Raw genomic sequence first — 14,581 nt, 5'->3', positions numbered from 1 at the left:
CAATCTTCATGGACTCAATGTACAAAATTACAAAATATAATATAATAAACATTCTTTAACAATATATAATTGATGGAATCATTAAAAGCATTTACACACACTTATGCATAATCTTATATTACTCATACAAATATTAAAGGATCATATCTAATTATAAAGTGATAAATGTCTATATTTATTTATTATTTGAACTAGAGGTAAATACATAAACTAATTATCCTAACCAAGGTACTACACCAAGACAGATATTAACATATTTTTTAGTCCTCAAACCACGGTTATATATAATCTACATTTTTGAAGAATTTATCATTTAATCTACCAGAACTGCGAATAAAATCTACAATTTGAAGAAACATCATTCAAGAAAATTCACATTCAACAATCTACTATATAAAGGGACTCACAGCATCTAGATCTACAACATCATTTATGTACATCTTTCTTAATTTATTATTACATTTAATTTACATTGTTTCATCATTTATGTAATATCATTGATTCATTTCACATTTAATTTACTGTTAACATTTCATATTATTAATTTAAGTTATTTAATATCATTAAGGAATTAAAACAATTAATAAGATAAAGAAGGTCAGTAAAGGCCACTAACGAGAATTCGTAACTTTACTAATAAATTAGATCCCTCACAAGATGATAGAATTGACTTACCAATTAAGTTAAAGAATCTTCTTGATTTGCAAGACAGACATAACATCATTCAATCAAACATTGAAATGGAATCTGAAGATGATGATTTATTTTTGGATCGTAAACAAGACTTATGAATTACAGAACGCAAATTGCAACATTTAATAAATGATATTAATAATAATCAAAAATCATCTAATAAAGAAATTAATTCAAATGCAATATTTAAACAAACACAATTAAAACCAATTAACATACTACTATTCAGAGGTAATGTGTTAAGAGTGGTAGCATTTTTGTAATATATTTATTGACTTAATACATAATAATACTGATTTAACAAATTTACAAAAACTACATTACTTGCATGCTTCTTTAAAAGATTAAGCGTTAGCTATCATTAAAGATCTGCCAATAACTAACGAAAATTATTTTATTGCTGTAGAATAATTAAAGACTCGATATGATAAATACTTAATTGCATCTCATAATGCTAATTGCATCATAAGATCAGATTCCATAAAAAGAGAATCTGTAGATACTTTGTGTAATTTTATTAACAAAATATCCTCAGATGTAAATTCACTTGAAGTAATGCAACTTCCTTTAAAACATGAATTTATCATAGTCCAATTTCTAAAATCTAAATTGGATTATAACACTTGAATATGAAATGAGAAATTCTCAAATTAAAGGTTTCCTAACTTTAGACTTTATAGAATTTCTCAACACAAGAAGACAACTTCTAGAAAACATTAACGTAGTCACTTCAAATACCCAAGTGAATACAGAAAACAATGTCAAAGTAAATCACTACAATATATCAACTAAAACTTTTATCAAATGATTTACTTTAAATCATAACAAACAATATAAAAGAAAAAATGTCAGTTTTTAATCAAAATTTAACTTTAACCAATGTTCATTCTGTAATTCAAATCATTACTTATATCGATGTAAGGAATTTTTAATCTTTTTCACTGACCATAAAGCCTTTTTGGAAAATAATAGTTGTTGTTCTAATTGTCTGCATAAAGACCATTCCACTAATCAAAGTTATTCAAAAAATCTATGTAAGATTTGTGCTGAGAACACAATAACTAATTCATATGCAAAAATTTAATGATTCTAAATTAAAAAGTAATGACTCTGAAATTAATTCTTATTGTTTATCTAAGAATCAGTCACATAGAAAAATTGGTAGAATTCAATCATACATATGTGTTGGCAATGTAATGAAAAAAATAATCGAAGGCAAGTTTCAACACCAAGGATATTAACTCAACAGATATCAAAACTTAATAAAATAAAAATATTTCTAGTGACATATTATAAACATTTAATTTAGTATATATTTACATTAAGTTAAATATTATCTATGATAGCATAAATAAAAGTATTTTATATGCTTCACCAGTGCTACATAGGCTTTGTATAGAACAATGTATAAGCATCAAACTAGTCTTACCTCTTAATTAATTAATCCTTCAACAAATGAAAGGAAACGTAAAAAAAAATTACACCCAGTAGAATGAAAAAAAAAAAGCTGAAAATGCACCAAAAAACCCCGTTATTTTGGGTTTAATTCCAGTTCCTGTGAACCAGTTAGTTTGAAAATGAATACGGCTTTATTTCCAATATGTTTACACCATACCATCAAGTTTTGTCACAATTATAATTCAAAGAGATAAGGCAAATAATCCAAATAAAATCAAAGAAAATGTCATATATAAGCTTAATAAATTAATTACTTTCGTGAAGCTCCATTTACTGGTAATTCAATAATAAAATTAAGTCATTCCTCCCCATCCTTTATACAAATTTTCATAAAAACTGTGTCATTTATACATAAAAATTATTATCATCAAATTCATTTTATTACTAAATATCAATTAAAATTATTATCAATTCACACTCATAGGTCAATGAATGAATCTTGATTTGTGTAATTCTTAGATTCAAAGGAATGAAATTTTGATTTTTAATTGAATTGAAAAAAATTCTGCAAATAATATTATGCTAGTAACTTGAAATACGCTGTTTCCCAAAATTAAATTTATATTAATTCTAATATTACCATGGTAAACAACTAGATAGATGCAGCTATCATATTATATGGCAAAATGTAGCGCACACTTAAATTAACACACAATTCAACAAATACACTAATTCAACCACAGAATCAAAGTAATATAATAACAAAATAGTACCATTACATTAAAATATGTAAAAGTATAAAGGTTTTAATTAAAATAAAATCAACCAACCTTTTCTCCCGTAGTAGCAAATGGTGCATTGAACCATTGTTCAAATGTAGAACAAGATTTAAATATAGAAGGCAATAAAAAATTAAGTAGAGCCCATAATTCAGGCAGCTTATTTTGTAATGGAGTACCAGTCAACAACAGCCTGTGAGGTGCAATATAATGTGTATTTAATACTTGTGTTAATTTACAATGATGGTTTTTCATACGATGACCTTCATCTATTATCATATACTTCCAATGAACCTACAAAAAAAAAAAACAGATTGTGTAATTATTGGAAACCACTTTATAATAAGAATAAAATTAAAAATGTAATTTATTGAAACAGAAAAGTTTCTGAAAACAATCTATTAAAGTACTTTGGAAACAATGGGATAAATATATAATCCAATAACATGACCAAAAAAAAAAATGAAAATTCAATCTGATACATCTATTGCTTGCTTTAACCATACCACCTAGCAAACTTTTCATACAGAATATAGACCAAATACTTTAACCAAATTATTCCCAAATACATTTAAACTTGATCCTGATCAAATGTTCAGGATTTTGGACTTAGTTTTTTGGCGATTATAATAATATATATAACCATAAAAAAATTTGAAAAAATATCAGAAGGTATTAATGAAATAAAATTTTATGTAAAATATTTTTATAGTTTTACTTTTTATTTAAAAAAAAAATGAGTATATGTAATTTAATAGTTGTACAAGTAAGTCATGTGGTGTCCACATTAGATTTATTTACTTATAAGGGTGCCAGGGATCAAGAAGACAGAACTGAGGTAGCAGCTCATGGTTAAGGATATTCTGTTGTCCACAAACTACTACGTTTAGGCAATCACTGGAATAAAGGATATCATGTATTTGTTGATAACTTTTTCATGTCAGTAGCGCTAGTGAAGAACCTTTTCAAATTAGGAACAAATCAAATTTTAATGACCAATAAACTTGATGACATAAAAAATTTTAGATTTTTGTGAAGTGTCCCTTCTGAGTTATTTTAATTTAAATATAATTTATTTTATACAAATTACAATGTTTAGAGACTGCTAAGAAATAAAATAAGGGTAAGATTATCAGGTTTCATTTTTTCAGTAAATAGTCACATGTGAAGCCTCTACTAAAAAAAACTTGTAAACAAATACTTATAAGACCCATATTCCTCGGTACAATATATTGTATTTTTATAATAAAAAACCAACTTGAACAACCCAAGTACAGAATTACAAGTAAATGAAATGGTACTTACCTTTTTTTTTTTTATTTCAAAAGCACTTTCACGGATTCCACATCATCAGTTAGTTGTATATAAGAAATATTTATACAAAATTACATATAAAATATAAATTTTTTTAAAAATTAAAATTACAATCATATATATAAAAACTTATGAAGTTAATTAAATATAATAACTACATATATATATATATATATATATAAATATGATGTCATAATTATATATATGTAGTATATTTAATTGACTTTATATGTTTTTGTATATATGACGGTAATTTTGATATTTTAATTTTAATTAAAAAAAAAAAAAAATATGTTTGATACGTAACTTTGTACATCATATATACAACAGATGATGTGGATCCCGCGAAAGTGCTTAAGTGTAATTTCATTTACTTTGTAATTCTGTACTTGGGTTGTTCAAGTGGGTTTTTGATTATAAAAATAATCCCTCTTTTCAATTGTTTAAATATAGTAACTTGGTGACAAAAGATAAATAAATCTCACCACAACCTAGTTTAAGGGTGATCTGATTTGGACTCCTTATTTTTTTTCTATCATAAGTAGTTTATTGGATTATACCTGGTTGATTGACAACTACACAAAAATATCTGATTTATTAATTACTATCTACTTGGGCAATTTGATCATTACTAGTGTGTTAAAATTAGAAAAAGACTCTATACAGAATCACATTTATCAGCTAGCCCCAGTAAGAACCAGCAATTCTGCTCCCACTCATACAAGATGGATCCACTGATGATATTTTTTGAAGTCAGATCAGGAAAAAGTTAGTTACTGTACTGAAGTGTAAGTTGGATTACTTTTGAATTTCTGATACAATGATCCACTAACAGAGAATTAATCAGTGATACTGATATAGGGACACAAATCATACAAATATAATATAAAAAAAAAAAGTTAAATGTTTTTATTTTTTAAAATAAACACTTTTTAATAAAAAATTAATATTATTTTCATAGCTTGCATGTTATTTTTAAAATTCAGTACTTTAAAAGAAGTAAGGAACTAGTGATTAAGTATCACCATAAAAGTTCTCAGAATGAAACAAAATTACAAAGATAAGAGAGTGTATCTTCCTAATGTATTACTATTTACAGCAAACCATTGATTTAAATAATATTAAATAACAAAGCACCAATATTTATATAGTTCATGAAATAAAATTCTGAATGAAAAATGACAAGCTTGATTGGTATTTGAATCCATCACCTGTCAATTAGTTTTGAATAATTTACGTTTTACAATGTCCATAAATGTATTATTTTTTCTTTTTATCATATATTGTGCATTTATAAAAAAATGTTTCATTACTTTTCAAGAAAAGAATACTAAAACAGTAAAAGAAATAATACATTATCTTTTTTAATTTTAAGAGCATAAGTATTAATATTATGATATAGAAATCATACCTTAGCAAGTACAGCTTTATCTTTAATGACATATTCATATGTCGTTAATAAAACATTGAACTTAGTAGATCGCATCTGTGACTGTAATGTCCGTCTCATACCAGGTGAACCTTTATAAGCTACAACACATACAGATGGAGACCATTTTTCAAATTCAAGAACCCAGTTAGATAACGTACTGTAAAAAAAATACACACTTACATAAATAATAAAAAAAGAGAGAAAAAAACATAATTTAAAAAGTGTAAATGTGTGGATGATGCATGTACGCATGCACCCAGGCGGTCAGTCAAACATAAACCAGGTTTTTGTTTTTAGCATTTATTAGCACAGAATAAAAACATAAAATATATTTATTGCTTCAACTACAGTCTCATTAAGTTCTATACATTTTTCCCAATGTGTAGGGAACTTATATGGATCCCTTCTTCATAAAACATTTGACGTCGTGTCATGAGAAATTGTGCAATAACTCAACTTCATTGCCACTCTGCAATCAATGTGCTCCCAGAGGCTCCTTCAATAGCCCAAACAAAAAGAAAAGCAAAGTAAATGTGGACTGTAAGGAATATTTTCAAAGATAACTTTCCCGTAAATTCCATTCCGTTTATCCCAAGTGCTAACAGCTGTGTGAGGCCTGGCATAGTCGTGAAGAAGAATCTCATCTTTGATTGGCTGACTGTAGTTTTTGTTCCTGTAGGTGATTTTCACTTTGTCCAAGAGCTGGCAGTAATAGACACAACATTCATAGTATGATGTTCATGTAGAAAATTGATGAGCAGTACACCTTTCCAGTTCAAAAAGATAATTGCAAGGTCTTTTTCAGCTGATGGATTTGTTTTTGCTTTTACAGGGGAAGGCTCTTCCCACTTCTACACCCTCCATAATAGCCAATTTTGACACAGGTATAGTAATAGACCCTTGTCTCATTACATGTGATCATTTGATGCAAAAAAAATTATTTCCATTTTGTCAAAATTAATTCAGAAGTCTTTGCCAGATTTTCTGTAGGCCTGTTTCTCATTTTAGGTCAAAAGTTTTAAACCCACTTCACACAAAATTTGCAGAACCCAAAGTGCTTTGTGATAAAATAATGTGCACTTCTATTATTGATACCCATTTCTGAAACAGTTTCATCAACTGTAAGGTACTGACTGTCTTCAGTGAGGTCACGGATTTATCAAATGTTGTCATGCATCTCATTTGTCCTTGAATGTCTATTTTGATTCTCATTTTGTACAGCTTCAAACCCTCCTTTAAATTTGCTGGCCTGGTACATGACGTCATATCCCCAAATTGTGTATGCATTCTAATAAACATTTTGCAGGTTTTGATACCCTCATCTATGAGAAACTTATGATAATACATCAAACAACTGGCAGTAGAACCTCTTGCTCTGACATGACATTTCTGACCAGAGAAATGTGAATGCCAAGGTGGCTGAAGCGTCCTCCCCAGATCTACACCATCAATATTCTTTCATATCAGCCACTTATGTTTGTATGTGAGCTGTGAAGACAAATCCAGTTTATATTTGATTGACCCTCATATAACAGTTAAGATTTAAAATTAACTCAGAATGTTTTTGTTAAATTAATAAAACAATAATATTTTATTTACTAAAATTAATAACTACACAAACTTAAAAACTAATTTTCTAATAAAATCACACATCACATAGAATATTTGTTAAAGAATACTAGCTAAATTTTAGCAGGTTAGGTTATCCTTGACTGGGGTAGATTTTTAATCCTTCGTAATGACAGGTTAATAAGAAGCATTCCCCCAGTACAGACTGGAGAGTTGCTCACTACTTCTGATAGTTCACACATTCCTTGAATAATCATTACATCTAAGAAATTTAGTTTATAACAAATGCAATTGAAATGAATTTTAGAAAGTTAAAAAAAAATCTTTAATTCTTTGCTAAATGTATGTTGCAGAAAAAATGAAGGACTGAATTTTATTTCTGACTTATTTTCACACATGCAATAATATTCATATAAATTTTATGATTAATTAATCCACTTAAACAGAACATATTTTATAGAAAACAATTTTGATTTTTCTTAGAAAAGATTTAGGAAAATTGAATATTCCATTTTACTTTACTTTTAGATTATGATGGAAATTAACACTTGAACATTTCACAGCAGGATCTTTACAGAGCGATTCATGTAGTGTTATGGGCGCTTTCTGAGCTCATTCCAGTAGCTATAATATGGGTTCGGAAATGCTCTGTTAAGTTATGGCGAGCCAAAGATTATGATTGCATAAAATAAAGTTCCACTTATCAACAATTAAAAGTATATACCTGAGAACTTTCGAAGCCGTTACTTCATCATCAGGGATTTTATAAATGATGTTAATTCAAATTCAAATGTATAATTGTATTTAAATTAAAATTATTATGTTCATAATAGTCGGTCAAGAAATAAAATTAAATTGTACGTCAATTCATAAGATGTTAGCGACTATTATATAATAGTCACAAACATCTTATTTGAATTAACATCTTTTGGAATATCCCTGATAATGAATAATGGCTCCAAAAGTACTCGGATACATACTTTTAAAATTGTTGGTAAGTGGAACTTTATTTTATACAATTGTATTAATACCAATGGTGCCAAATGCTTAGTAAATTAAATCCAAAGATTATGTCCTGCTTCTTGATAGCTCCATACTTTTGGATTGCTAGCATTACTCTCTGCAATTTTGCATAACTTCCTTAATTTGTGCAGCGACATCTGTAAAATATTCAACCAACTCTTCTCATGAACAAACATTTTTCTTGTAAACAATATTTTTCATCCAACCCCAGATGCAAAAATCTAACAGTGTTAGAAGATCAGGTGATCTTCTAGTGACCAAGTTTTGGCCCACTGTGGCCAATTCATGACTCTGGAAATTGCTCATTTAAGTATGCCAATAAGGCACATGAGAAATGAGGATGTGCACCATTGTGCTGAAAGTACATACGGTATCTTAATGTGAGTGGAATATCTTCTAGCAGCAGCAAATGTTCCTTAAGAAATGCCAAATAAATGTCAGAATCTAGACATCATGGGAGAATGAATGGTCCAATTAGCTGAGCATAAATTAGATCACAGCACACATTGAGGCTAAATTGATGTTGGAAATTATGTTTTACTGTTGTGCAGAAGTTGACTTCTGCCTACGAGTGTTCACTGCAAAGGTTATTAATGCCATCCCAAGTAAACTGAGCCTTGTCAATAAATAAAATGAACCTATGCAATTTGTAGTTCATATTCAACCAGTTGCAATATTACAAACAAATAGAAGGGTCTCTTGTTTGAAGATTTTGAACTCACTGATTACGGTAAGGATATGTCTTTACGAAGTGCCTTACACACCATAGAATGGGAAACTACCAGGAAAGGTGTTATGTACTAACACCTGGACTGTGCTGAACAGCCTTGATAATGATCTCATCAATATCAGCATCGTGATGGGCAGAACAGTCATGATGAGCACTAATGCTGGTAAGTGTACCTGTTTCTAATACGTGGAATATTCTACTAATTGTTTTAAGATTTGGAACTCTGCGGTTAGGAAAACATCTTTGATATTCTGCAGCAGCAGTTGCATTATCATCACACATCCCCACCAAGATAAATCCATGTCAGCATATTCCTCTCATAAATAAAGACATTACTGTAATATGACACCAATTAAAACAAACACATACAGAGACTTGATCAAACTCAACTGTACACGTAAAAATTTACAGCAGTTAACACATGACAAAATGCATTGTTGGCCAGCTTAATGCATTGTTTCTGTGTTACCAACTTACAAAATCATAATTTCTCAAATTTTCATTTCTACAGTGAATTTGAGGAAGATATATTAACTTTAACAATAGTTGTTTTATCCAATCAGTTTTCCAGCTACTGCTAAGTCTGAGTGTATGTGTATTGGCAAATGCAATTACCGCTACTGGCTTGCCAGGCCTGACGTAGCACAATTTAAGTGTAAATGTACTGGTAAACATGTAGTCTGGAACACTCAGGTTAACCATTCCTTAGACATGTGGTTAATTGAAATCCAATCACCAAAGAACACTGGTATCCACAATCTAGCATTCAAATCCATACAAAAGCAACTGCCTTTACAAGAACTCGAATCTTAGAACTCTCAACTTCGAAAATCAGCTGATTTTGCGATGACAAGTTTAACAACTAGAATAATCCGGTGGGTTAGTCTAGTGGTTAGTTTTCTGAATAACATTAGTACTGGCTTTATTTTATTAATTTTTTAATTTTATTTTTATCTTTAATACAACACTATTTTTTGTATCATTGCACTTGTAGGAAAGTAAACAAGCTTTGTATGTGTAATCCCTTCATTTTCATACGATAAATGTTTCTTGAACTTATGTTTGTTTTTTATTGGGTTATTTTACATAAATTTTCTACAAGTTTTGATAATAAATTTTATGCATTTATTAGTAATTTAACAAAATTTTTGTGCTACAAACATTAAAAAAATGTGTTTTAAACAAATTTTGGTTTCATGTCGAGTATTATGAAAACTACTGGATATATGATTCTGGAATTAAGTTATAAATTCAATTCAATTTGTCAGGTCAAAAACCAAATGAAAGCATCAAGTTTACAGCTTAATTTGAGCTCCTAGAATCTCAGTAAGGTTTTATTTCTTTCTTTGCCCAGGAATCAGGTTGAAATTTTTCGCTAGCCATAAGTTGCTAATGGAGCATGTTTCCAGATCCATGTTTAAATGAAATTTTTCCATTTTGGCTAGCAAAATTAGCTCAGAAAGTCCTGGTAATACTACGCAAATCACTTTATATATAATAATATACAAGTGTGTGTGTATTATGTTTAATAAATATGTGTTTAATTTTACAAATACATGGGAAGAATGTTTAATCATATCAGAATGTCACAAATGATTAAACAACCACCCTTTCTATAATTAATTCTAAAAATATACTATGAAACTTATAATTAACACTAAGCTGTAAACAGAAAACTTATATACACAATACTTATAATATTTATTAACAATTACCTACTAAGAAAAAACTTTCTTTTTCAGTCTGTAAAATATCATCTGTAATATAATAATGATGAAAAATATTATAAACTTTTGTGTACTTAACAAATCGATACTTCATAGCAAATTTCCTAGGCTACTCACAGAAAATTGACCATGTAGCAAGGGCAGAGAATATGATCACCTACAATTAGAATAACATATAATCTAATTATATAAAACTGTGATTATATAGAACACCAAATAATTAAAAATTAAAAACTTACGATAAAGGTACAATGATAAGGTATGGTCCATTAACTTTCTTCTTCTCCATTAAATATGTAATAAGACCAATAGTTTGAATAGTTTTACCGAGACCCATTTCATCAGCTAATATGCCATTAAGATTATTATTAAACAATGATACAAGCCATTCAAGGCCCTACAAAAAAAAAAGAAGCAAATACAAAATTTAATACGAAATAACTTGAATAATCGTAAAATACAAAAATAAGTCCAGAATAATTATTTTGAATTAAGTACAACAAAGTCAATTTACATTACTTTCTAATCATCCATATCCAAGCAAATATCGAAAAGTATTCAAATGAAGAAAAATTCTGATGACAGTTATTTTCCAAAGATATCTGCGAGTTTCTTCTTAGTTTCTCAGCACCTATTCATGAGAAGTCTACAGAGTTGTATAATAAGACTGTTTTTTTCTACCAGATCATACAGCTTGAAACCATGTACTGTTAGTCATATTGAGACAGCTGAAAGAAATGTGGAAGGTGTAGTTGTTCTGGCACCTTTCACTTATGTGTACATTCTCAAAGGCAGAAAATTTTTATTTAGTTATGCAATTTAAAATCTGAAGAGATTATAAGACATAATATGTATAAGGGCATGCAATAATTTAACAATGGGTTTTAAATGATCTGCCATATAATAAAAACATTTTCTTAGAGGATATAACTGAGAAGCTGGACTGAGTCTAATAAGCATGACATCACAATGTAATCTTACTTTTAGTGTTTCATAAAGAGATTTTCATTACAAAAAATTTCTAACACTATCTTGATGCTGTAAATTTGAAAGATTAGTAGCAGAAATTACTATAAGTTTTTTGAGAGGTTATTCAAAAAGTAATTCTGAAGGACTATTAAAAAAGATAAAGAACATATTTATAAAATTTGTAGCGCTTAAATACAAATTTAACTATATTTTTCTACACAGCTTCCAAAATGTAGAGGTACTTATCATAACAGGAACATCAAAGTTGTATCCCTTCATAGAATGACGCCAACTTAGGTGCAAGCCATTTATTAACAACTTGTTTGACGTTATGACCATCATCATGGAACTGTTGGCAACAAGGAAGATTGTGACAGGAACAGGTAATAGATACTTGTTACAAGGTTCAGGCTGTATAAGGGTTTATCAAACTGTTTTCAGTTGAAGGTCGTGAGATGTTGCATTGTGGTAGCAGCATGTAGGCAAGTTTTGTCATAAAACAACATAATTCCCCAGGTAAGCAAGTTACAGTACTTATTTTGGATTACAGGACTCAATTTTTCCAACATTTCAGAATAGACATCACTATTGATTGAGCTGAGCAGTCTCATGAAGTCAACAAGCAAAACCCTTTTGCCCTACAACATAATGCACATGATCTTAAGAGTGGGATCATTGGCTTGCATTTTGACTTTTAGAGTCACAAAGTGTGTTCCCATTCCATAGATATCATTTCATTTCACGTGTTACATGTGACACTTATGACTTGTCCCCACTAATTACATGGCTTAAGCAGTTGTGTCATTTTCTCTTCTATAGAGTAAAAAATTCCATTACCCTGCCTAACCATCTTGATTTGTGATTTTACATAAGCATCTTAGACACCCAGTGAACACAAAATTTCTGATAATTCAATTTCTCAGATACAATTTCATGTATAAGTGAAAAATGAAATTTCTGAAAATGCAGGAAAGAGATGGGAAGTTGAATCATCTTTTTCTTTAATCTTGTCATTAATTGAACATATCAGTCAGTAATCAAAAATGTTCACTTGCTCCACATTATTTTATCTTCATTGAATCATCACACCAACTCTTTATCATGGAATCACTCACTGCATTTTCTTCATCAAAATCACAAACCTGATGTTACATTAAACCAAAATTTTTAATGTTTCTTGAATTCAAGAAATGAAATTTCATATGCGGCAACTGTCTTGATTTTCTTAAACATTATAAACATACACTAAAAAGTGTACAGACATTTGACAACTGAATAAGAATGGCATCAACCTCTTTCTAATATACCAAGCAACTCAGTAAGCACATGTAGAATTGGGATCATTTCACTGAAGTGACAATATTCAGAAATAAAATTTACTTTCTGGATATACCACGTACAACACTAAATATTGACTGACTGCATCCATGGGAAGATCCTAAGGTAGACACAATGACACAAGTACTCTTCAAGTGCTACAAGATACAATTTTCTCAAATATTAATAACAAGAATACAGTAACTGGCCATGAATCAAGTGCTACAAGATACAATTTTCTCAAATATTAATAACAAGAATACAGTAACTGGCCATGAATTTTGAATTATTTTAAACACGGGTCTTTCAAATGTCTTAACAACTTTAAGCTGAAATAAGTAACTTGAATTTCTATAAACAAGTAGGATGTTAAAGCTTGTATCTCAGCTCCAAAGAAATACATTAAATATCTCAGCTCCAAAGAAATACATTAAATATCTCAGCTCCAAAGAAATACATTAAATAAAATTTTCTAAATGATAATAAAAGTAAAGCAGTCATATTTAACTGAAATTTTACAATAATGATAAGGCCTTTATGGAGAAAAAGTTTTATCATATAAAATGGAATGACTCAGAACAGTCACTTACCAGCACATAATCCTGATAATAGCAGCAAATACTTTTAATATTCTCACCTCTACTTTTATAGTTTACAGTAAATGTCTAAGAAAAAGGGGTGTGTGTATCCACAGCAGAGATAGATTCATATGAAGTAGCTCTTTAAGAGAACCATTTACTTGTAATGAATCGTGGTTTTACTTTCACTGTTATGTCCAATCAAGCAGATCCTCTTGAGGGCAAAGTCAATTTGTGTTAAAAAAATAACACAAATATTTTTTTATCTTATATGATAACTAACTGATCTATCTGGGTATGGTTTTGATGAAGTCAATGAAATTCAAATTGCATAAAAATTATGAGCGCTAATGAAGAAAAAATAAATTATATTTTTAAAAAGTTGATTGATATTCAGTACAGAAACAAAATTAAAAGGCTATTTGAAAACTAAAAATCCTCCATTTCAAACAAAACACTAGCTACCTTTGCAAAATAAATTTCTATTCTTATTTGAAGCAGTGATTGATTAGTTCTAGAAAAGGTCTTTTAAAAATATTTAGTGTACTATAAAATTACAAGGAAGCAAGCAATTTTGGATAAAACAATCTCTAATTTTAGTAGGTTAATTTACTAATGAACGGTTTTCATTCATGGTTAAAAAGGTAAGTTAAACTAACAATCTAATTTAAAAAAAAGGCTTTAGGCCAAAAAGTATTAAAACTAAAAAGACAATTATTACAAACCTTAATTTGATATTCTTTTAATTTTCCATTCACCATAATAGAAGCCTGTTCAGTCACAATCTCATGAATTGTATGAGCAATACTGAAAAAATAAAATAATGTCATAAACGTATAAGTATAACAGAAAACATTTCAACATGAAATATGATTAACACAAAGTATTGTTCAACTCCTACCTCATTTTATAATTTGTTTTGCAGTTACAAAAACAGTTAAACAGTTGACAAAAACCTTTACTTTTTTTAAGGGGGGAAAAAGAAAACTTTCTGGTAAATATTAGTTAACTTAACAGATGTTCTTTACTGTTTTTCAAAAACTGCATAAATA

The 14,581-nt window shown here is 28.8% G+C and overlaps 1 protein-coding gene across 5 annotated transcripts in view; it reads right to left on the bottom strand.

The window, feature by feature from the left end:
• brm (ATP-dependent helicase brm) overlaps nt 1-14,581 on the bottom strand; it is a 143,243-nt gene that overhangs the window by 49,474 nt on the left and 79,188 nt on the right. For all 5 annotated transcript variants that reach the window (XR_012757274.1, XM_075372239.1, XM_075372238.1 and 2 more), the window contains exons 14-17: nt 14,255-14,336; nt 10,905-11,062; nt 5,596-5,773; nt 2,922-3,164 (exon numbers count right to left, since the gene is read on the bottom strand). Coding sequence is in view for 4 of the 5 variants with exons in the window: in XM_075372239.1 (XP_075228354.1) it covers nt 2,922-3,164; nt 5,596-5,773; nt 10,905-11,062; nt 14,255-14,336 (661 nt within the window). In the remaining variant the exon portion in view is untranslated. The remainder of the gene's footprint in view (nt 1-2,921; nt 3,165-5,595; nt 5,774-10,904; nt 11,063-14,254; nt 14,337-14,581) is intronic.

Source organism: Lycorma delicatula, chromosome 7, assembly GCF_047948215.1.
Source record: "Lycorma delicatula isolate Av1 chromosome 7, ASM4794821v1, whole genome shotgun sequence".
In the NCBI taxonomy this organism is placed as follows: Eukaryota; Metazoa; Arthropoda; class Insecta; order Hemiptera; family Fulgoridae; genus Lycorma; species Lycorma delicatula.
This window is presented reverse-complemented; position numbering and strand designations above follow the sequence as displayed.